Source organism: Eptatretus burgeri, chromosome 5 (genome assembly GCF_056783735.1).
Source record: "Eptatretus burgeri isolate ZD-2024b chromosome 5, Ebu_testis_v1, whole genome shotgun sequence".
Classification (NCBI taxonomy): Eukaryota; Metazoa; Chordata; class Myxini; order Myxiniformes; family Myxinidae; genus Eptatretus; species Eptatretus burgeri.
The window spans coordinates 121,642,641-121,666,001 of NC_140965.1; the positions used below are offsets into that span (position 1 = coordinate 121,642,641).

The following is a 23,361-nucleotide window of genomic DNA, read 5'->3' on the forward strand; positions in this document are numbered from 1 at the left end:
TTTTTCTTCGGCATGACGGTGATTCGGCATGACACTTCGATTTCTAGTGCGGTTATGATTTGAATCGTCGAGCGGAAGCCTATTAATAGGCTATTCCCTGTGATCGTCAGTGATCCTCTGCTGCACACTATGCATACGTTACACTATCGTTGGGCATAGGTTGTGAACGCCGACAACGCGCTAAGCATTCGTTGGTATAAGTTATCTATAAGTTATCGAAACGTTCTGTGTACGTTACTAATACGTTCTGCATACGTCCAACTCGTTATGAATACGCCCAAAACTGAAAAAAAACATCAATAGTTCAGCGTACGCCAGCGTTTTAGATCAATTTTGATACGTTGCCATACGCTGGCTAAAACGTCAAGGTGTGACAGGGCCGTTACTGGCAGACCATGCAAGCCATGCAACAACCTGGGAGGGACAGAGTGAAGAGAGAGCAGGGGGTGCAAGACCAAAAAGGAGGCAGTAGAATGCAGAGAAGCCACAAATCTGTCTGCTATTTTAAAGTAAACAGCCGATACATTCAGCTTCATGGTGGGAGATTGCAATGAATTTGAGGTCCTGACTCTAATTTCCATGGCATCTGGAAGAGCAAGGTCTGAGTCAGGGGCAACAACCCAAAGGGAAGAGCAGTACTCCATCAAGCTGCAAATGAAGGCCTTTTAAGGTCGTCAAAGGTTCACACTGACCAAGGAAAGACCTTGCACTTTGGAGGATTCCCAGTCGGCAGCTAGCTTTGGAGGCCACCTTGGAAATATTGTTTGCCCAAGAAAGATGATGGCTGATGGTGAGACCCAAAGGTTTGAGTGACTCAACCTCTGCAAGCGGTTTGTTTATGAAGTACATGGGAGGGTTTGCCAGGTGTACTAGAGTAGCTCATGGTGGTTTTGTATGCACTTGTATGTCCAGAGCTAAACTCTTCAAAAATCATCTAATTGAAGGTCATTGAACAATTTTTGGTTGGTAACACATTTGCCACTGACGGTGAAATAGGTGAAATGGCCACGCCCCTTTTTTAAGTGAAGTTCTACCACCCGCCATTACTGTATCTCCAGAACCGTTGGACCTAAAAGGTTGTGTGACCACTCAAAATCTTCGGAATTGCCACATTATTGGGGGTCAGTAATACATTTCCATGTCCAAAAGTCAATGGTTTTTAAGATATTTGCGAAAAACTGATTTCAGCATGGTAAGCACTACAGATCTTCTTCTTCTTCTTCTTCGTCTTTGGGCTTGCTCCCGTTAGGGGTCGCCACAGCGGATCAACCGTCTCCATTTCGCTCTATCCTCCACATCTTCCATTGACACTCCAACCACCCGCATGTCCGCCCTCACCGTATCCATAAACCTCTTCTTTGGCCTTCCTCTTCTCCTCCTGCCTGGCGGCTCCATCTTCAACATCCTTCTCCTGATATACACCGCTTCCCTCCTGTGCACATGTCCAAACCATCTCAATCTCGCCTCTCTCACTTTGTCTCCAAACCGTCCAACCTGCGCTGTCCCTCTAATATACTCATTCCTTATCCTGTCCATCCTCGTCACTCCCAATGAGAATCGCAGCATTTTTAACTCTGCCACCTCCAGCTCTGCTTCCTGTCTTTTTGTTAGCGCCACCGTCTCCAAACCATACAACATAGCTGGTCTCACTACCGTCTTATATACTTTCCCCTTCACTCTTGCAGCTACCCTTCTGTCACAAATCACTCCTGCAACTCTTCTCCACCCACTCCATCCTGCCTGCACTCTCTTTTTCACTTCTCTCCCACACTCTCCGTTACTTTGGACAGTTGATCCCAAGTATTTAAACCAATCCACCTTCCCCACCTCAACTCCTTGCAACCGCACCATACCACCACCCTCACTCTAATTTACGCACATGTACTCCGTCTTACTCCTACTGACTATCATTCCCCTTCTCTCCAGTGCGTACCTCCACCGCTCGAGGCTCGCCTCAGCCTACTCCCCACTCTCCCCACAGATCATGATGTCATCCGCGAACATCATAGTCCATGGGGACTCCAGTCTGATCTCATCCGTCAACCTGTCCATCACCATTGCAAACAGGAAAGGGCTCAGAGTCGATCCTTGGTGCAAACCCACTTTTACCTGAAACCGGTCCGTCATTCCTACCGCACACCTCACCGCTGTCACACTGTCCTCATGCATATCCTGCACAATCCTCACATACTTCTCCGCCACTCCCGACTTCCTCATACAATGCCACAACTCCTCTCTTGGCACCCTATCATAAGCTTTCTCTAAATCCACAAACACACAATGTAACTCCTTCTGGCCTTCCCTATACTTCTCCATCAACATTCTCAAAGCAAACATCGCATCAGTGGTGCTCTTTCCTGGCATAAACCCACATTGCTGCTCACAGATCGTCACCTCTCCTCTCAACCTAGCTTCCACTACTCTTTCCCACAACTTCATGGTGTGGCTTAACAACTTTATCCCTCTGTAATTTCCACAGCTCTGCACATCACCCTTATTCTTGAAAATCGGAACCAGTACACTTAATCTCCACTCCTCCGGCATCCTCTCACTTTCCAAGACTTTATTAAACAATCTGGTTAACAACCCCACTGCCATCTCTCCTAAGCACTTCCATGCCTCCACTGGTATACCATCTGGGCCAACCGCCTTTCCACTTTTCATCTTCTTCATAGCCGTCCTCACTTCATCCTTACTGATCCACCCCACTTCCAGATTCACTACCTCCACCTCTTCCAACCTTCTCTCTCTCTCTCTCTCTCTCTCATTTTCTTCATTCATCAGCTCCTCAAAGTACTCCATCCACCTTCTCAACACACTCTCCTCACTCGTCAGCACATTCCCATTTGCATCCTTTATCACCCTAACCTGCAGAACATCCTTCCCAGCTCGGTCCCTCTGTCTTGCCAATCGGTATAAATCCTTTTCCCCTTCTTTTGTATCCAACGTCTCATACAGCTCGTCATTTGCCTTTTCCTTGGCCTTTGCCACCTCTCTTTTTGCCTTTCGCCGCCACTCCTTGTACTCCTGCCTACTTTCTTCATCTCTCTGACTATCCCACTTCTTTTTCGCCAACCACTTCTTCCTTATACTTTCCTGTACTTCCTCATTCCACCACCAAGTCTCTTTATCTTCCTTCCTCTGTCCAGATGTCACACCAAGTACCTTCCTAGCTATCTCCCTCACAACTTCTGCTGTCGTTGCCCAATCATCCCACCCATCTTTACCACCATCCAACGCCTGTCTCACCTCCTCCCTAAATTTCACACAACAGTCTTCCTCTTTCAGCTTCCACCATCTGGTCCTTGGTTTAGCCCTCACTCTCTTCCTCAACCTCACCTCGAAAGTCATCCTACAGACCACCAATCGATGCTGTCGAGCTACACTCTCCCCTGCCACCACCTTACAGTCACTAATCTCTTTCAGGTTGCATCTCCTGCTTAAGATGTAATCCACCTGTGTGCACTTTCCTCCACTCTTGTATGTCACCCTGTGTTCCTCCTTCTTCTTGAAATACGTGTTTACCACTGCCATTTCCATTCTTTTTGCAAACTCTACCACCATTTGCCCTTCCACATTTCTCTTGTTGAGACCATACCTACCCATCACCTCCTCATCCTCTTTATTCCCTTCCCCAACATGCCCATTGAAATCTGCTCCAATCACCACTCTTTCATCCTTGGATACACTCTCCACCACTTCATCTAACTCACTCCAGAAATCTTCTTTATATTCCATCTCACACCCCATATGTGGGGCATATGCACTGATGACATTCATCATCACCCCTTTAATTTCCAACTTCACACTCATCACTCGGTCCGACACTCTCCTCACCTCCAATACCCTCTTGACATAATCTTCCTTTAGGATTACCCCGACACCATTTCTCCTCCCATCCACACCATGGTAGAACAGTTTGAAACCACCTCCAATGCTCCTCGCCTTACTCCCCATCCACTTGGTCTCTTGTACACACAGTATGTCCACCTTTCTTCTCTCCATCATATCAGACAACTCTCGCCCTTTGCCAGTCATCGTCCCAACATTCAGAGTTCCAACTCTCACCTCCACAGTTCCACCCTTCCCCCTCTCCCACTGCCTCCGGACTCACCTTTCCCGTCTCCTTCTCCTCCTTCACCCAGCAGTAGCACTATTTCCACTGGTACCCTGCTGACCACCGGTACCGGTGGCGGTCGTTGGTAACCCCGGCCTCGACCGATCCGGTATGGAAATTCGTTTTGTTGTCCGCATAATGATTTGGCATAGGTTTTTACGCCGGATGCCGATCCTGACGCAACCCTGATCGCCTCTTACGACACACAGGGATATGGTACACCTATTCTAACCGGGGCATGCACCGGGCCCAGTACAACTGGTACTCATTTTGCCAACCTTGGAAGGATGGCAGGCTGAGTCAACCCCCTGGTGTTTTTGACTTGGTATGTATGTATATATATATATATATATATATATATATATATATATATATATATATATATATATATATATATATATATATATATATATATATATACAATATACATACATACATTTATATATATATATATATATATACATATATTAATTCAGTGTCCCAACGGGGACACACTACAGTTCGCACTACAGTTCTGACCCTTTATTATATTACCTGTTGTAATTTTGCACATTGTCCATATTTTAGAGTTTAATTATGTGGATTTCTACACTTTTTGCCTTTACTACAGCCACAAAACACCACACATTTTGTGTTCATTCCTCTGCAAGTGCACGTCTTGGTACTCATATATGATGTTGTACATTTGCATGGAGGGGGCAGGTCATCGGTCCTGCACGGTACTGGTGGTATCACAGGTGTAATTACAACATATGTTGCTTCGTAACCATACTGGCATGGATCTGGTTTGGTGACTGCAGGATTTGGAGCTTGTAACCACATCTTACACTGCAGATATGCTCGCTTTATGTGTTCTCATAGCGTTGACGAACAACACACAAGCTGGTTGAAGTCGAGCTCTTTCTTGGAGTTGAGGTACTGCTCCCAACGATACTCATCGAATGTGGAACAGTCGGTCTTCTTTAATCCAGACACAAGGAATTTTTCAGCATTACTTATCATCTGTGGTGACAGTTCCTCTACAGTCTACACCAAACCCTTCCAGTGGGGAGAGATCCATGGATGCTTTCATGCCAGACAGTTTTGGACCCACCTTGCTGGTACTGTCACACCCGCTCAGTGCATGAATGGCTGGGAGACATGACACCAAATCGTTGTCCAGTTGATCAACTAACAGGTGGACTGGTACAGTTTTCTTGTTTTTTCAGTTACCAAGCTTTACAAACAGCTTTTGTAGTTGCCAGGTTTTCTTGAAATGGAAGATGAGGTTGATAAAGACATCTGTGTCAGTTGAGTCAACCAAGACTGATTGAACCCCGTGTTCCACAACACCATCATTAATATGGAACATGATTCTGTCGTCGGCTTCTTCTTGGTTGCTTGAGAGCTCTGCGATCTGTGTTTCAGTGCCAGCTAACAGTTTCCTACATTCACCCCCATATACTCCTCCAAAGATCATTTCCTTTTCTGACACAACATTCTGCAGCATCCGCTTGAAGACATACTCCTGCAACCTTACTTTGTTCAACATTGAGCTCCAGAACATATCAAGATCGACAGGGAGTTTCTGATTGTCAGACCTAATGGTGATAGTGATTTCTTCAGAAGAACTTCTCTGTGCACGTTCCATTTGCTTGATTGATGATTTTTGATAAACATCAAAAATAATGTCTATTCTTGTGGACTCAGAACCTTGAGCAAGAATGCTGTTGGAAAGACTCTCAGCCAATTGCCCAAATGTGTCAAGGCCCATCTTTTTCATTGGTAGTTTTCGCACAAGTGCCATGAAGTCCACTATTGTCATCTGAGCATCACATTTGACATTCCTTTTCTCCTCTGGAAGTTGATTGACTGGTTCTCTCGATAAGGAGGCTTTGTCAGGCTTCTTCAATCTGATGCCATCTTTACATTCAGTGGTGAGGAACTGGGATGTGCTGGTCAATTCATACTTCAGGAGCTCGAGCATGCTGTGCCCTCTTTCTCTGGCTTAATCAATGTACCTAATCGTTTCTGCAGCATCTTTTTTTGCCATCGATTTCTTCGCTGTGGATGGTGTAGAAGCATGCTTCACGAAAACATTCTTGCGGTTAGTAGGTATTGTGTCATGTTTGTGTTTCTCCTTATTCCGAAATCTGGTCTCAACAAACTCTTGATAACTCTTCTCACCAGTTTCCAGGCATTCAAGTAATCCGTCAACAACCTCCTGGGGTATATCAGCTCCAGTAGAGATGTTGTGAAGTCTGATCCCAGTGCTGAATGGATTGTTGATGGATTTTATGTAATCCAAATGTGTCCTTGCGTGTTCATGGCCAATCTTCGTAGAACTTGGATTGAACTCATGGTGTAGGTTCAGTTCACTGTCGTCTTTGTCGCCCAAGTTACACCATTCGAGCAGCTGTGCCACATGAAGGTCTTTCTCATGCTTTACAAGATTCCATAAGGCTACTTCCTCTTTCTGTCTTGTCATCCCAATGATACCTCCTGCAACCTTAGCGGGTTTATTGTAACACTTTTCGAGTGCCATGTCAAAGCCTACTGCACTGCCCTGTCGGAAAAGTGTGGTACATCACCCATCCACCATCTATAAAACATTTGTAGATACCCGGGAACTTCCTTTGTATGTCAAGGCAATCTTCAACGAACAGCTTACCCCATCTGCTATAGTTTGTCCGGCCAAACCCGAAGAACAAAGGCATGCACCTACGCACAGCTGAAATGAAAAGATGCCAATCGCCTTGTCGAATAGAGTGTGTAAGATCCCTCAGGATAGGATACAGCTCATCCAGAAACAAGGTCCAGTTCCTCACATTTTCATTGCCCGATGTTTCTTTCCATTCTGTAAAAGACTTCTTCAAGTCCGCATGTAAGAGCTTGCTTTCTTCCCAAATCTCCCTGAATTCTGTATGGTCAACATCTAAAGCCTGCTGCATCTTAGTTTCCATGGTCTCTATTTGCTTCTCGAATTCACAATGAGTACTGTCCTGGTCAGTCTGAAACTCCTCAAACATAAGAACTGTCATCACCTCTGATACCAGACTCATTGCCTCCTTGCCTTTACATTTGTGACCTCCTGTCATGAAACTATTCTCTACGACAAGCTTCCCAAAGGCTTCGGTCTCAATCAAAGCCAGATCAACACCGATACAGCCTAGAAACTTTCCAAGGCAAGCGATTACAATCTTCTCCAAGTGAAATGGTCCCATTCCAAGGAGTCTGTTACCAAACTGTTCGGGCTGCAAGAGCTGGATTTCTTTTGCGATTGCGATTTGTGAATATTGTGCCCATTTCTGTCGCGACATATGGAAGGATTGGTACAAATGACGTCTTCGTCAAAGAAGAAGGAACAATTATTATATGAATAATTGAAGTCCGTAACATGTTGAAATCAGTTTTTGGCAAATATCTTAAAAACCATTGACTTTTGGACATGGAAATGCATTATTGACCTCCCATAATGTGGCCAATCCGAACATTTTGAGTGGTCACACAACCTTCTAGGTCCAACGGTTCTGGAGATACAGTAATGGCGGGTGGTCGTACTTCGCTTAAAAAGGGGCTTCGCCATTTCACCGATTTCACCATCAGTGGCAAATATGTTACCAACCAAAAATTGTTCAATGACCTTCAATTAGATGATTTTTGAAGAGTTTAGCTCTGGACATACAAGTGCATACAAAACCACCATGAGCTACTCGAGTCGTGGTCCTTTACGAGAGACAGGGCCAGTGTGTGGGATCTGTCAGTGTTGAAAGACATATTCCAAAAGCCTGGTGTTTGCTTAGTGGTTACGGTGGCTGACTTGGGATTTTAGGGTCTTGAGTTCGAGCACTGTTTTCCACTGAATTAACACCAGGTGGGGATGAATCAGCATGTCATCCTTCCATGGTCGGTGAAAAGAGTACCATTGTACTGGTATAGGGGCACTGCTTCAGTGACATGGTCGCGCCCCAACAAAATGATAGCTACCCGGCAGCCAAGCTGCCATACGCAAGAAGAAAAGGAAGAAGACATATTCCAAGTGTTGCACCAGCTCCTGATTCTATCAAGATCTGCAGAAAGGAAAGAGGCTGTTGCCTGCCTGTCTGAAGAATGAGAAATGATAAGGGCAGAGGATGGAAAAATCAACAAATAGATCGGCAGGATTTTCCAGTGAATCAAAAAGATCATTTATGAAGACGAGGAACAAGACTTGACCCAAAAGACAGCTTCGTGGCACTCTAACCTTGACAGCGAGAGAACATGAGAGGATGTGATTGAGAGTTATATACTGAATACAAGAGTGGAGGACGTCAATGAGCCAAGAGAGGATGTGATATTGGATGCCATAAGCAGAGAGTTTATAGATAAAGGTAGGGGTGCCAGACTGTATATAATGTTTGAGATCTGTCCAGAGGGACAGCCCCAATCTGATATCTGAGATTGAGGACCTCTACCCATTGTTAGGCGAGTAGAATGAGCATGTCCAAGGGAGAATGACTTGCTCTTAAACTGAACTGATGATCTGAAATCAAGCCATTGGGGACAAGGAAGGGATTAGATGTCAACTGCAATGATAGATTCCATGACCTTGCTTATTATAGGAAGAAAGCTAATGGGCATGGAGTTAAGAGGATCCATTTTTGCATCATGTTTGTGTATTGCAGTGATATTGCCGAACTTCCAGGCAGACGGAAGCTGGCTCAGAAAGCATAATCAAGTGAACAGAGCAGAAAGAGTATGAGCAAGAGCAGCAGAGCAGGTTGTGAGGATACATGCACTGGTGTCGTCTGTGCCTGTCACAAAATTGGAGTCGAGGTTTGCCAGAAACCACTCCACCTTCTCAAATGGAAAAGACACAGTAGTCTACAGGAGCAATTGGATACGTGAAGGTAGAGTAGGTGCAGGGAGTGAGGAGGTTGGTGCACAACATTTGGAAGCGAACACAGAATTGAGGTATTTGGCCTTCTCGCAAGCAGAGTCAGCTGTGGTGCCATTTAAAGTAAGGGGAGGGATGGAGGGGCAGCACTCTCATGAGACAGACTTGATAAGGCACCACCAGGTCTTTGAAGAAGGAGACATGTTTGAGAATTCAGCCTTGAGTTTGGCCAGATGGTGTTTCCTGGCTTTCCTGAGAGTGGACGCACACTTGTTCTGGGCTTTGTGGAATGATCTGAGTTTTCCTTCGGTCATATTTGCCTTCCATGAAGAGAAGGCAAGTTGTTTGAAGGCAAAGACCTCACCACAGGAGTTTGTGTACCAGGGTGAGAGTTATGATAACTGCAGACGAGATGCTATAAACCTGTACTTAAGGGAAAGCATTGATGATTATAAACGATTTATTTACTTTTTGGCCGATGATAAATGATTTATTAATTTTTTGGGCCGATGGTAAACGATTTATTTAGTTTTTGGCTTCTCCCCCAAAACATATACACACAAGGATACACAATGAACCTCAATACAGGAGGAGGCCATTCAGCCCATCAAGCCTCTGCAATCATGCCGACATCTAAATAGTGCCCCATCCCCACTACTTCACGATACCCATATTGCTTCAAGATACCACCTCCTACTGGTTATTATATCACTACCTCAGCAGGGAGATGATTCCATGCATTTACTCACCTCTAAGTGAAAGACCAGGGGCGGATCCAGGGGGGTGCACCCAGCACATGCCCCCCCCACACCCAAAGCCCTCCCTTCCCGTCAAAAGCCATCGGTTTTTCAGCTCACCTGGAATGTAGTTCCAGGGAGCTTATGGGATGGCGCGTCGTCTGTCCGTCCATCCGTTCGTCCGTCCACAAATACGTTCAACTTCTTTTCTGAAACTACAACTACGATTTCGATGAAACTTTAACACAATGATCATCACTGTGTTTGTACCAAAGTTTGTTCATGGCATTAAAAATCGGGCCTTAAGGGGGGCTACTGGGGTTGCCCCCCTCCCCCCCCCACATAGGTGTTTGCTTTCTTCTCAGAAACTACACATGCAATTCTGATGAAACTTGACCACAACCTTCATCACCCGTGACGTGCCAAAGTTTGTTCACATTAGAAAAATCAGAGTCCATCGGGGTCTACGGAGGGAGTTTACGGGGATGGGGGGTTTCCCCCAAAATATGTATTTGTTTTCTTCTCAGAAACGACACACAATTCGGATTAAACTTGACCGCAACCTTCATCACCCGTGATGTGCCAAAGTTTGTTCATGGCATTGGCAGACATATTCTGCCATGGCAGACATAAAAACATTGGGGTCTCAGGGGGTCTGCAGTGGGGGTTGGCCCCAAAAGAGGGACTTGCTTTCTTCTCAGAAACTACATCACAATTCCAATGAAACTTGACTTCATCACCCGTGATGTCGTAAAGTTTGTTCACGACATTTAAAAAATTGCGGTCTAAGGGATTCTGCATGGGGGTTGCCCCCCCTCCCCCCCAAAAATATGTATTTGCTTTCTTCTCTGAAACCACACACAAAATTTATATGAAACATGGCCACAACTTTTATCACCTGTGATGTTCTAAAATTTGTTCACGGCGTTAAAAATAAACAAACAATCCACAGCTATTTACTTTCTTGTCCATTACATATTTTGTGGGTCATCCATGTGTACCAGTGGTTCCCTGGTTATTTTATCCAGCCACTACCAGGTGAGCGCCCACAGGTATTGCCCCTATTTTTTAATATGTTAAGGTGTATATAACCGAAAATGTGGTTTCCGAATGTGGGATCACCTGATTTCCTCAGACCACAGCTGATGTTGACCGCAGAGTTCAACATGGAACTGGTGTGAACCATTCAGTTTGTTCCCATGTTGGATTGTACCATTCAGTTTGTTCCCATGTTGGATTGTACCATTCAGTTTGTTCCCATGTTGGATTGTACCATTCAGTTTGTTCCCATGTTGGATTGTACCATTCAGTTTGTTCCCATGTTGGATTGTACCATTCAGTTTGTTCCCATGGTGGATACTTGATGATTAACAAATTGCCGGAATCATTTGTCATCGGAGATGCTTCTTTTCTCTGAACCATTCATGAACCAAGAAGTGGAATGGTATCCCAAATATCAGATAATCCAGAGTCCCTATCATTCTGTTTGAATTTGACACTCTGTCTGTGTGTTCAAGAATTGATTCATCAATGTGGGTGCCGTCCCCCGGATGGACGTTCAACTCGGCATCTTGTCTGCCAGAATTATTTCGTGGACATAAAAGAACCCACGGTGTCCTTCACCAAGAGTATGCAAACTATCGGTGAAATATTGATCAAATTGCAAATTCCTGCTCCTCGCCTACAGGGGGCACTGCAGCTGCAGCGCAGCCACTCTTTGAGAAATTGTGCAATCAGCAGCCACAAGCTGCGGCCGCATGAATACATGAACACCCATAAAGTTTACAAGTGCATGCCGTGCACTTAAATCACAGGGAGAGATATCTGAGAACAAAGATACAGTTCATCCAATTAAATATCAAAATATCATCATTCATGTTGGAAAGTGATCATCTTTCAGGCAAAGGATGTTTTTAAATGTCCCATCGTCAATACGTTATCTTTTTTTTTGCCTCTCTTGCCATGCACTTTTGTCTTCACTCACCTTCTGAAGATATAATTAACTTAATGTATAAAAAATATAGAATTACTGTAAATTGACCTCATTATCCTTGAAGGAGATCAGCTTTGTTTTTTTAAATTGCTCAAAAGGGGACGTCACTCCTCTTACAGGGATCATTTAAAGTAATAAGGCAAGTTATAATCAGTCATAATGAGGGCAACTTTTTCCAACTGTTTCGACTGAAAATTGTATTTTAAAACCTTATTTCAGGGCAAATACTTCTTGGTCAAAGACAACTATAGAGGAATGGATGTGCTCAATACTGAGGCTGCCATTGGGGTCGCAAACTTCAGGCAGGCCCGTGGAGAGTTGCCCGTTTTTGGAATGGGCCAGCCCACACTCAAGGGCTTTCAGAAGATCTTGGAAATGGTGCATCAACAAGGACACCAGGTAACCAGCTGTTTGTGTGGTTTAAAAATGAAATGGTTATCTTGTTAGACAGCTTTAAACTTTCACGTTTTACAGGCAAACATTGTGAGAGAAGACAAATGGAAATGTTTTGGATCTGCTAATATCGAGAAATGGAATTTATTTCATTGAACAAGCAGCAGGAACAAAAACAATTCATGTCCCTTCAGCCATCGCTACACAATTTGTGACGAACATGCATCGTCCACCACACAAACTCATTGTCTATTGCTGGAGTAGGGCACCTTTGGCAGGGCACAGTTTTGCGCTTGTGGAAAAGGATGAAATTAATCCGGTCTCTAACCTACGTAGGCCTCAAGCTGAGGCCTGAAACTGCGCCAAAAATATGAGTTTCGTTCCCAACTCGTGGGACTACCTATTTTTCTGCATTTTTTTATTTATTGTATTCAGCATGCTTGACCTTGTGTTAAAAAGTTTAACTCTGAAATCCTGCCAGTTTCCGTGAACGACCACATCAAACTCGGTCATGTAGAATCAAAAAGGAGGATTTTTAGCGCCGGTGCCGACTTTGCGGCGTGGTATCTCAGTCAGGACAGCTAAGGAATTTATGCTAGGCACCGACCTCCCATGGTTCTGTGGCCCCATCAGTTTCGAAGGCTCTTACTTACGCACGCATCATACAGCGGAAATCGAAAAAATGTACTTTTGTCGTATGGACCGTAAAATTCAACAAATTCCTCCGAAATTAACCCAAAATATTTTCGAAACCATCAGAGATATCCTCTCGAAAATGGGTAAGTTTGGCATATGGAGGGGATACTGCTTATTGATGACGTTTCATGGTTGTCTGGAAAACAACGGATGAAGGGTGCAACACTAAAAATGCCTCCAGATGCATATGGGGACCGCATCATGACGAGGGATAGCATAGTGGATATAGAGGAGGGGAGCTTGGTATTATGGTCGGCGGTATGAATCCGATGAATACATGATAATCTATTGATACAATAAATATCAATCCATAGATAATAATAATAAGGCACACACCTGAAATAAATGGTATGATAGCTTATTTCTGGACTCATCGCCGTCGTGTCAATACGCAAAGATGCAGGCTTCGATGTATGCAAAAATTCAGAATGTCCACGGGCTCAAGTAGCATTATTTACGTAAAAAGATTACAAAGTGAATGGAAAATGCCATATTTTCCATCGATTTACATGATAAATTTGGTCAGTGCGCTTTCCCGGCTCATTCGAGGCAAAACGTTCCGCCCCAACAGTTATTCATCAAGATATTCATCGTTGTCGATGTCCACACCTCCGTCCCCTTGTAACCGCTGTTGTGTGATAGTCTCAGTAGAGTTCATGCAATTCCTACAACAACATAAACCGGTGCAAGACAAACCCGACTTCCGACAGGAGCATAGCATACCTTCACAACGAGTTTTCAGGCACTTGCAGCTTATTATTTCGAGAATCCTCTCTGGAGCTGGGGGCTTCGTCATCCATTTTATGGAGAGGTGATCGTATAATAATGTCCATCGATGACCATCAGGGGATGGGGGATTGATCATTTGTTGCAGTGAGCACCGAAAAACTGCGGCTTGGTACGAGGCCTGCCTATTGTGCTGAATTAAAGCATCCTTCGTTGGAGGCATGCTTTGTTCGCATGGGGAGGACGAGGCAAGACAGAAGACTTTGTATCTCGCGTCATTGACTTCGATGGATGTAGTCTGCCTATACAAATGACAGACGAATGTTTCCAGCCGGACAATCAACGATTCTGGTGGGGTGAATTCTTGCCCAAGTTCAGTAAACACATTGGTAAACTCCTCCGACGCTGTCATTATGGAAAATGCTTTACGTTTGCCCTTCCCATAGAAGGTACTCGTTGAGTCGCAGCCAGTGAAGGTATGAAGGCCGATCAAAGCAGCGGACACTTCAGGCCTGAAGGCCAATACTACGTTCGTCAAATTTATGATGAGCGCCTTGTTCTTCACTCCGGTGGCAAAGTACATTTTCGCAGAAATATCATGGCTCACAGACAAGGCTATGACTGCCACTTCAGTATCGGGACTGTGGATGACTACGCAGCTATGCGTATTACTTGCATGTTTACAATGAAGTAAGATACATGTGTCTCCCTCTTCGTGGTCACATTTTAGTTCGTCTATCACCTGGACCGACAGAACAACATCATGGACATCCAATCGATGACACTCATTTCCATGAGTGATGTAGATACTGATGTCGCCTCTGACTGCGCCGAAATCAGCACCCTGCCATTCAGTGACCAGAAACTCAACGAGGGCATCCTTGTTTTTCCCGTTTGCAAGGAACTTTTCCCATTGCGTTGGGGTTTTCTGGTGTTTGTTGTGAATACAGAATGTCCGGTTCCCACCATCGCCACAACGCGTCCTCTCGGCATTTTTCACTCCGATAGCTGGGTATGTGTCGGTGACAAAGTACACCCGATTGTATTTCAGCTTCTTCATCAGCTGGATGAGTCGAGCCAGTACAGCAGCGGCAAGTTCGCCAAAACTCGAAACTGCATGTCGCATGCTATGCAGAAGGTCCATACCATCGATGATTAGGGCACCATCATCAGGCACTGTTGAGACCAAGTCGTCGTTGGAGCTTTCAATTGCATCAAGTAAGGCGGACTTCGTTGTCTTTGCCAAGGAGCCATCAGCTGTCGCAAGTGGCAGCGAGACAGGAGACAGTGAATGGCACAGAATCTCACGCAGATCGATGTTCCTGTTCTGTGCAATAATAAGCAGTCTAGAAAATAACTGCTTGTCATTGCGTAACATGATCTCCTTACCTGACTTTGTTCTTGCCTTCGATTTCCCCAGATCTGAAAATGTTTTCAGCTTCAATGCCTTGAGGGGTGCAAAGAAATCTACTGACGGATTTATCAGACGGTTGTCAACGAATTTGTACATGCTCCTCTCCCCAATCTCATTGGCTGACATCAGGTCGTGTTGGACCTCACTGCTGGTCACAACACCTGAACTGATGCTTGTCAGTTTTGTAAGGTGGGAATCAAAGGGGTTATGCATAGACTCGATGACTGACACGATGTTTGCGACAGACTTTTCGTCAGCGATAGTTCTGCTATGGCCGAGTTCCTTCCTGACCTGACGGTCTCGAGAAGTATCGGTCATAGCTTCGCATTGGCGGACAATGGCCGCCCGTTTATTTTGGCTCAGGATCCAACTTTGGACAGCACCACGATTCAAGGTAATTCCTGTCAACCCCCCTTGGTGTTTTTGAATCTCTGTTCTTCAGAGTTCTTTTGTAGCGGTCGTCACGAATTAGTGCGCCCGCTTCCTGAGGAATATGGAGAGGCCCCTGCTTTTTCTGAAGATGATAATCGTCAATTTGACCGATGGAAGGCTTCAGCGACTGAAAGCCTTTCTTCAGCGATTTCCTTCTAGAATGACTGGTGGCCTCACTAACGCGCGCTTGTACCATTATACCGTTGGTATGGTCGGTAGTACCTCGCCCGGAAAGTGTCTCTTTCCCGAAATCGATGTTGTCCCATACAACAATAGTGGGCACGCTCTTTGCAAAGCCATGAGGAACAGAGTCATGTTCATTCACCAGTCGAAGTTCTGCCAGACTAGTTTATAACCCAATGATTGTATCAACTGAAGCACGATGCCCGAGCTTATTGATGATGGACAGTAATCGAGACGAACCGGTCAAATAACGAACGGTCATGCCTAGTGTGAGGGATTTGTGTGTCTGTGTCCGGCCCTGAGAAGCCAGGTAAATGATATCCTGGCAGATTGATGTCGATTTGACCTCCAGAAGTATTGTCTACCCTAACACAATTCATGGCGATGGGATCATCGGACACACCAACAATCCATGCAAGAAGGTTATACAGTTCAATTGGAATAATACCTTTCGCAGAGGACAGCGTCAGATCGTTGGCAGTAGGAGGCCATGGACCGTCCATCACAGTTGTTGGTTATCGAATCGCATTATTGATGATGAGCGCCGCTTGATATAGAGTCCTCAGTTCGTCTACTTCGGGTAAATGACTTGACGGTTTCTCGAGGGTTTCCTCTACCAGCGTGGAGTCTGCTTCGGAGGATGAATCGTCTGACTGCCCCGCGGATTCGTCCATGAGGCGATCCAAAACCGTACCGGTCGAGAGAACGTCCACAAATACCAGCTGACTTTTGTTCCGCTTATTTAGCTGGTGGAATACAAGCTGTGGGTAGTCTTGCTGTGGCTTGAGCTTGAGCTTGTCCGACCTGTAGAAAACACCGAATACATTGACATGAAAGGGACATCAATTCGACCGACTTCTAAGCAAGGATCGGGACATTATTGTTTTCAAAATAGCCACCAAAGGACACCACCTGTTGATCCAACAAAAAAAAAAAATACACAAGAAGGCAAATCAAATCATGATCCATCTATCTGAAGTCTGTGATACCAACTCCCTCTGCTTCAACACATTTTATGAATAAGGTGACAAGTAAGTCCAACGAGTGGTAAGGTCAGGTCAGGTTCGATCTGTGACCTGCTACAGGTACCATGTAAACCTGTACTAACCTGTTCCATGGTCGGGTTGTCGGCGACTAAACCGTCTCCCCCACCAGGTTTTCTGGTCAGGAGGGTGTTTGGATATGGACACCCAGCAGGATTAAAAACAAAACCTGTCAAAGGGCGGAGGAGCTCCTTGTGAGCCAACGGCCATCCATATCTAGTGCCGAACTGTGTCTGCGGACGTCCTCCTGCAGTTGGGTTACTTCTTATTAGGAGGTTGGTGGCAGGATTTGCACTCCAGCCACCGTAAAACGCTTCATTCCGCAAAACGCAAAAACGCAAAAAAATCTGAAAACCCACTCCGTGGGAGTACCTCCTGTGCAGCTTCCCTTCGCAGGGCAGCTCACCGGATGATGGGATTGGGGCAAAGCCTTCGGGACCCCCAATCTTTGATAGGAGGGAAACCACGGGGTAACATCCCTGGGTCAGATTGCGGGAGAGTGTGTCGGAGTGGTGCTGAGGTGTCGTCCACCAGACGGCGGTCTCCTTGGGTTAACCTGAGGCGGTCCCTTCGGGTGGGTGCCTGGAATGTCCTATCCCCAAGAGAGGATGATCACCTGTCTCTGTTATCATCTGAGCTCAAGCGTTTGGACATCGGGATTGCAGCTCTCTGAGGTTCGGAGACCGGATTGCGGCGAGATAATGGTGGGTGGTTACACCTACTATTGGTCTGGTCGCTCTGATGGTTACCATACCCAAGGAGTTGCTGTAGCTGTGTCCAATAAGCTGACCCCAATGATAATTGAGGTAACACCGGTCAACGAGCGTATTATGAGATTAAGGATTCGTCACTCCTTAGGTGTCATTTCCCTGGTCTCTATTTATGCTCCGACTGAGGCGAGTGATCTTACCGTGAAGGATGCATCCTACGCCACACTCGAGTCTGTGGTTGATCAGTGCCCCAGACGAGATACACTTCTAGTCTTGGGGGATTTCAATGCATCGACTGGAACTGATAGGGATGGTTATGAGGTGTGTGTTGGTCCCCATGGGTCAGGAACTATGAACCAGAATAGCACTAAGTTCCTTGACTTTGCAAGAAGTCATGGACTTAGGGTGGCTGGTTCATGGTTTCAGCGCCCGCAAGCTCATCGCTGGACTTGGTATTCCAACGCTGGCGGTGTGGCAAAGGAGATTGACCATGTCCTCATTGACGGTCGTTGGAGGATGATCCAGAACTGCAGGGTCTACCGGAGTGCTCAGTTCCTCAATACTGACCACAGGCTTGTTGTAGCAACTCTAAAGCTGCACCTTAAATCCTGGAGAATGGTACCATCCCAGCCTAGGCTGGATGTTGCCAAGCTCAGGGATGAGAGAGTAGCTGAGGAGTTTGCGAACAGGCTGAGTGGACACTTGGGGGGTCTGGGTGCTTTGGGGGTCCTGAAGAGTTGTGGAGCGCCTTCAAGACCACCGTCCTTGATGTTGCCGGTGGATGCCTTGGAGTTCACCGCAGGGCAAAGAAGAATTTTTGTCTCTCAAGGGACACTGGATACCATTGACCAGAGTCGCAGGGCCAGGCTGAATGGCAGAGCTGAGCTGTTCAGGGAGCTGAGGCGTAAAACTGTACGTGCACTGAGGGTGGACAAGGAGGCCTATGTGCGAGGAATCTGTGAGGGGGTAGAGCATCACCTGTGGACAGGTGATTCTCGTCCCGCTTACAGGGGAATTCGCGCATTACGTTCATCCAAGCCCATCCCTCGGAGCACTGCAGTTCGAGCAGAGAGTGGCAGGCTCTTGACAGAGGAGTCTGAAGTGAAGGCCCGCTGGGCCGGTTACTTTGAGCGGTTGTACCAGGCTGATCCCCCAGCTGTCGAGTTGGACGTCAAGGGTGTTACAATCCCTGTTGCTGACCCTCGAATCAACTGTGGTCCACCATCGCTTGTGGAAACACGAGCTGCGGTGAACCAGTTGAAACGGGGCAAAGCTCCAGGGATCTGTGGCATCCATGCTGAACTTCTCAAGGCTGGTGGAAATGCTGCACTCGCGTCGTTGCATGCAGTTTTGTGCTCTGCCTGGAACACAGGCATCATCCCAACTGACTGGAAGAGGGGCCTTGTTGTCCCTCTCTGGAAAGGAAGGGTGATCGCCAAGACTGCAACAACTACCGAGGGGTGACGCTGCTCTCAGTGCCGGGCAAGGTCTTTGCTCGGATAATTCTTGATAGGGTTCGCCACCATCTGCTTGAGCACCAGCGTCCAGAGCAGTCAGGCTTTACACCAAGGAGGTCAACGATTGACCGTATCCTTGCTCTTCGTGTCCTCACTGAACGCAGACGAGAGTTTCGGCAGGGGCTGCTTGCAGCCTATGTTGATCTCTGTAAAGCGTTCGATTCAGTGAATCGGGATGTCCTCTGGAGGATTCTTGGTCTTCGTGGGGTGCCACCGAAACTGATCGATCTGATGTCTGAACTCTACTCTGGTACTGAGAGTGCTGTGAAGTGTGGTGGTACCGCCTCTGACTTATTTCCAGTTGTTACTGGAGTTCGTCAGGGATGTGTACTTGCCCCCACACTTTTCAGCACTTGTATGGACTGGATTTTTGGGAGGATGTCGGAGAGATCAAGTTGCGGTGCATCGTTTGGCAATGTCAAGATCTCGGACCTTGATTTTGCAGATGATGCAGTCATCTTTGCGGAGACTTTAGACATCCTCTTGGGGGCCCTCGAGGTGCTGAATGAGGAGTCGGAGCCGTTGGGATTACGGATTTCTTGGGTCAAAACAAAGATCCAGGCTTTCGGTGACATCTTGGATGCTGCTGTCCTGTCTGTGTCTGTTTGTGGTGAGGATGTTGAGGTCGTGGATAGATTCACTTACCTTGGCAGTGATATTCATGTCTCCGCAGGTTGTGAGCCGGAGGTCAATAGACGTCTGGGTCGGGCCTGGGGAGTCATGGATTCACTGGATCATGGGGTGTGGCGCTGCCGGTACCTGTGCGGGAGGATGAAGTACCGAGTCTTCAGGTCCTTGGTACTTCCAGTCTTGCTCTATGGGTGCGAGACTTGGACTTTGACCAAGGATCTGAGACGGAGACTTAATTCCTTTGGTACCAGGTCTCTTCGGAGAATCCTTGGCTATCGCTGGTCGGATTTTGTGTCCAACGAGCGATTGCTGAGAGAGACTCGGATGAGATTTGTTACCTGCATAGTCCGTGAGCGTCAGCTGCGGCTGTATGGACATGTGGCTCGTTTTCCTGACGCTGATCCTGCTCACCAGATTCTCTCAGCGAGGGAGTCTCATGAGTGGAGGAGGCCAGTGGGCCGACCACGTGCCTCATGGTTGCAGCAGGTTGACCATCATCTCAAGGAGATGGGGATGGGCCTGGCATCTGCCTGGGGGATGGCCAGACGGAGGCCCCTGGAGTACCGGCGGAAAGTGGACGCAGCGACGCGCTGTTCTGGCACATGCTCCCATACCTGACCTGACCTGACGAGTTTCGTCATCCGGAACACTTCATGACACTTGATCACTTGTTCTTCTACTACCGAACTGCAAAATGCTGCATGTAGGCTTTTGCATGCAGACCACTGAAATTAGAAAGCAAACGTAAAATGCAGACAATTGTTGAAGTCACTGAAGAGGGACAGCGAACATGGCTGGCTCAGCCACCTGGCAGATGATGCTGGTATCATTACTTGGCTGGCGCATGTGCTGGAGTGTCGCACACATTTCTTCCAGCAGGAAATTATCCAGAAAAACACATCGCTGAATAAATTTCAATTCATGTTCTGGTACAAAAAAGGGATTTCACACTTTCGCAGTGGTTTCGAAACTTACCTCTCAGCTGTACTGCTTTGAACTTTCATCGGGGTTTTCCACAAAATGTTACAGTAATCTTTGTAACATACTTTGTGGTATCTCACTTCCAGGGCAACGCAGTCTTTCCCCCTGATGTGAAATAGGATGCCTTCGTCATGTTTGAGAGTAGCGGCTTCCAGCAAGCATCGATCAAATGAGTATAACAGTCTGTATTTTCCCTGATCATTCACTTTGGAATTCCAGTCTTCGATCAATTTCTTTAGAATATGTACTCACCTGCTGTTAAAGTTTCAGCTTGCATCAAGCTATCCTTTGTTATTATATGAGAGACTCTGATGTACCGGTCTGCCTTCTTACAAATAGTGCACACTGCTGGTAGGACATGTTTGGGTGTATGCAGGTCAGAACGTGACCTCAATTTTTTCCGCGGACGAGGCCTGTGTACAGCAGACTGATGTTGCTGGCCTGTGTGTACTGAACCTGAACACTGAAGCGATCCCTCACTATCCAAACTCTGCTGCAGCTGCCTCTTCAGACATTTTTTGGAACTTAGTTCTATCAGTCTCTTGTTGATGAAGCATTGATAACATGTTGGGTGAAATCCTGCCTCTGCAGGAATGTTGGTGAACTCGACGTCGACCAGATGCTGGTGTCTGCTGGCAAGATTGTGACACTCACCGTCCAATTGCAGCCACGTCTGCAGGCATTCACGATATTTACTCCATCGAAGAGGCGTAAACGGTGTACCATTTGTGTGTACCATTTGTGTGATTCTCATGTGTGCACCATTTGTGAACATCTTTACAGCTGTGGAGGAACTCTGGGAAGGCTTTGAAACAGCAAAGGGCTTACCTTGGTAGCCTTTCTTGGTTGCTTTATGAAGCTTCTTCAGCTAGAAGAGCATGGGAGGAGTTGATCTACATATTTATTATTGGAATTCCATGGAATATCAAAGATTATTGATATATTTACACATGCATACATATACACAAACATACATGCAGTACATATATATATATATATATATATATATATATATATATATATATATATATATATTTAATCCATTTCTTTGTTCTCCAACCTATAGTTTTGTCCGAAATACTCAATCTTTTGGCCAGCATCCTGAAATGTGCTGGGCCTCCATGAGCGTTTATCAAGAGCAATTTTCTTATTTACCTCGTCCTGGATATACCTCGGGGAACTGGTGGACCTGTTCCTTCGACCAATCACAAAGCTGCATTACGATACCTCGAGACCATTACCCATGAAGGTTTATTGTGCGCGCTTGTATTGCATCTCACCAAGCCCTACTTTGCCTTTGTTTTCCTCATTGATTATATCCCACTTTGCATCTGTCCTCCTCCTGCCATTGGCGCCTCTCTGATGTATTTGTAAATAACGGGACTATAAGCCTGTGATAAGGTCACAGTCTCCTCTGTCAGAAGTGACCTCGTTTACTCGATGTGTCATGCTTCTGGTATTTACCTCCTCTCACGGTTTGGGGATCCCAGCACGACGTTCGCATTGTCCCATAGGGGAACATGGCCCACCCTTAACCCGTGCTTGGTGATGGCAGACCTTTCCGGGTGGTTGCACTCGAAGGCCTTCTGATGTTCTTTAATACGCTGGCCTAAGGTTCTTCCTGTCTCTCCTATGTATTCTTCACCACTGTCACATGGAATGGTGTATACCACACCTGTGCAGTCATTCTTTTGTATTCTGTTCTTGACGTTGGTCAGTGCTCGTCTCAAGGTGTACACCAGTTCATAACTAATCCAGTTTCAAGATCCTGCCAATCCTTTGGGCTACTCCTGGCACAAAAACGTAGCATGCAAAAACCTTTTGGTGGTTCTTGTGGAATTTCCTGAGTCCTTGGAGCTGCCAGTGCCATTTTCTTTTGTGGTCTTGGTCGCCAATGGCTTTTAGTACTCATTTATGATGCTTGATCTCGCTCCTCTACCCTCTACACTGGACGGTATATTCCTTTCCCTTTTCACGAGTATGGTTACCACAGCTCTTTTGTGGTGCTTCAGATGGCAAGACCCAAAATCAAGATAACAATCCATCTGGATGGGTTTTATATACAGTGCGGAACTTAAACCACTATTTAGGTTCCTCGTCACGAAGGTGTCGAGAAACGGAAGCGATCCATTCTGTTCCTCCTCGCATGTAAATTTAATTGAAGGAAACATTCCATTAATGCCCTCCTGTATTGTATTAACGGACGTGCTCTGCAAACATTTCAACATCCCGGTCCCAGAACAATCATGGAAACACAAACCAAATACAACACTTGAAAATGAACATATAATGCTCACGCATGACAAGATGATCCCATCAAGTGTGGACATTGCAAGCAAAGCACTGCATCCGGACATCGTGCTCAAACACAAAAAGGAAAAGTCGGCATTGTTGATCGAGGTCTCGGTTCCCAATGACTTTGGACTAAATGCGACAAAAATCAGGAAAATGACCAAACACCAGGATCTGAAAAATGAGGTCAAGAGGACTTGGAAATTGAAGAAAGCTGAAATTGTACCAGTGATAGTCGGAGCTACAGGAATGATGAAGAAAACCCTCGCTGAGTAGTTAAAAATCATTCCGGGGAATATCACTACAAACGAGCTTCAAGTGGAGGCTGTCAGAGGTTCACTGAAGATTCTGTAAAGAGCTCTTGGAACGAGGCTATGAGAATGAAACTTCACAGGTTGGTTCATGAATCATGTTCCTTTACCGAAAATATAGGAGCTGGAGATGTTGAGTTCTGGGAGAACTTCCTCCCACCTGCTGAAACCCACAAATGGAGATAAAAACCAAATCAGAGTGTTCTTGCCAGAATATTAAAGCTTCACTCTTGGACTCGTTTCTTCTTCTTTTGGCAAGATCTTAGCTCTAGTCCTACCAACAGTGGTCTTTATAGATCCCAGGCTTACATTTTTATGTTATTTCTATATG

The 23,361-nt window shown here is 46.0% G+C and overlaps 1 protein-coding gene across 6 annotated transcripts in view; it reads left to right on the plus strand.

Annotated features, from left to right (window-relative positions):
- The window catches only part of PALD1 (phosphatase domain containing paladin 1), a 175,744-nt gene that overhangs the window by 52,139 nt on the left and 100,244 nt on the right, over positions 1–23,361 (plus strand). For all 6 annotated transcript variants that reach the window (XR_015058752.1, XR_015058751.1, XM_085883512.1 and 3 more), the window contains exon 5: positions 11,922–12,101. Coding sequence is in view for 4 of the 6 variants with exons in the window: in XM_085883512.1 (XP_085739638.1) it covers positions 11,922–12,101 (180 nt within the window). In the remaining 2 variants the exon portion in view is untranslated. The remainder of the gene's footprint in view (positions 1–11,921; positions 12,102–23,361) is intronic.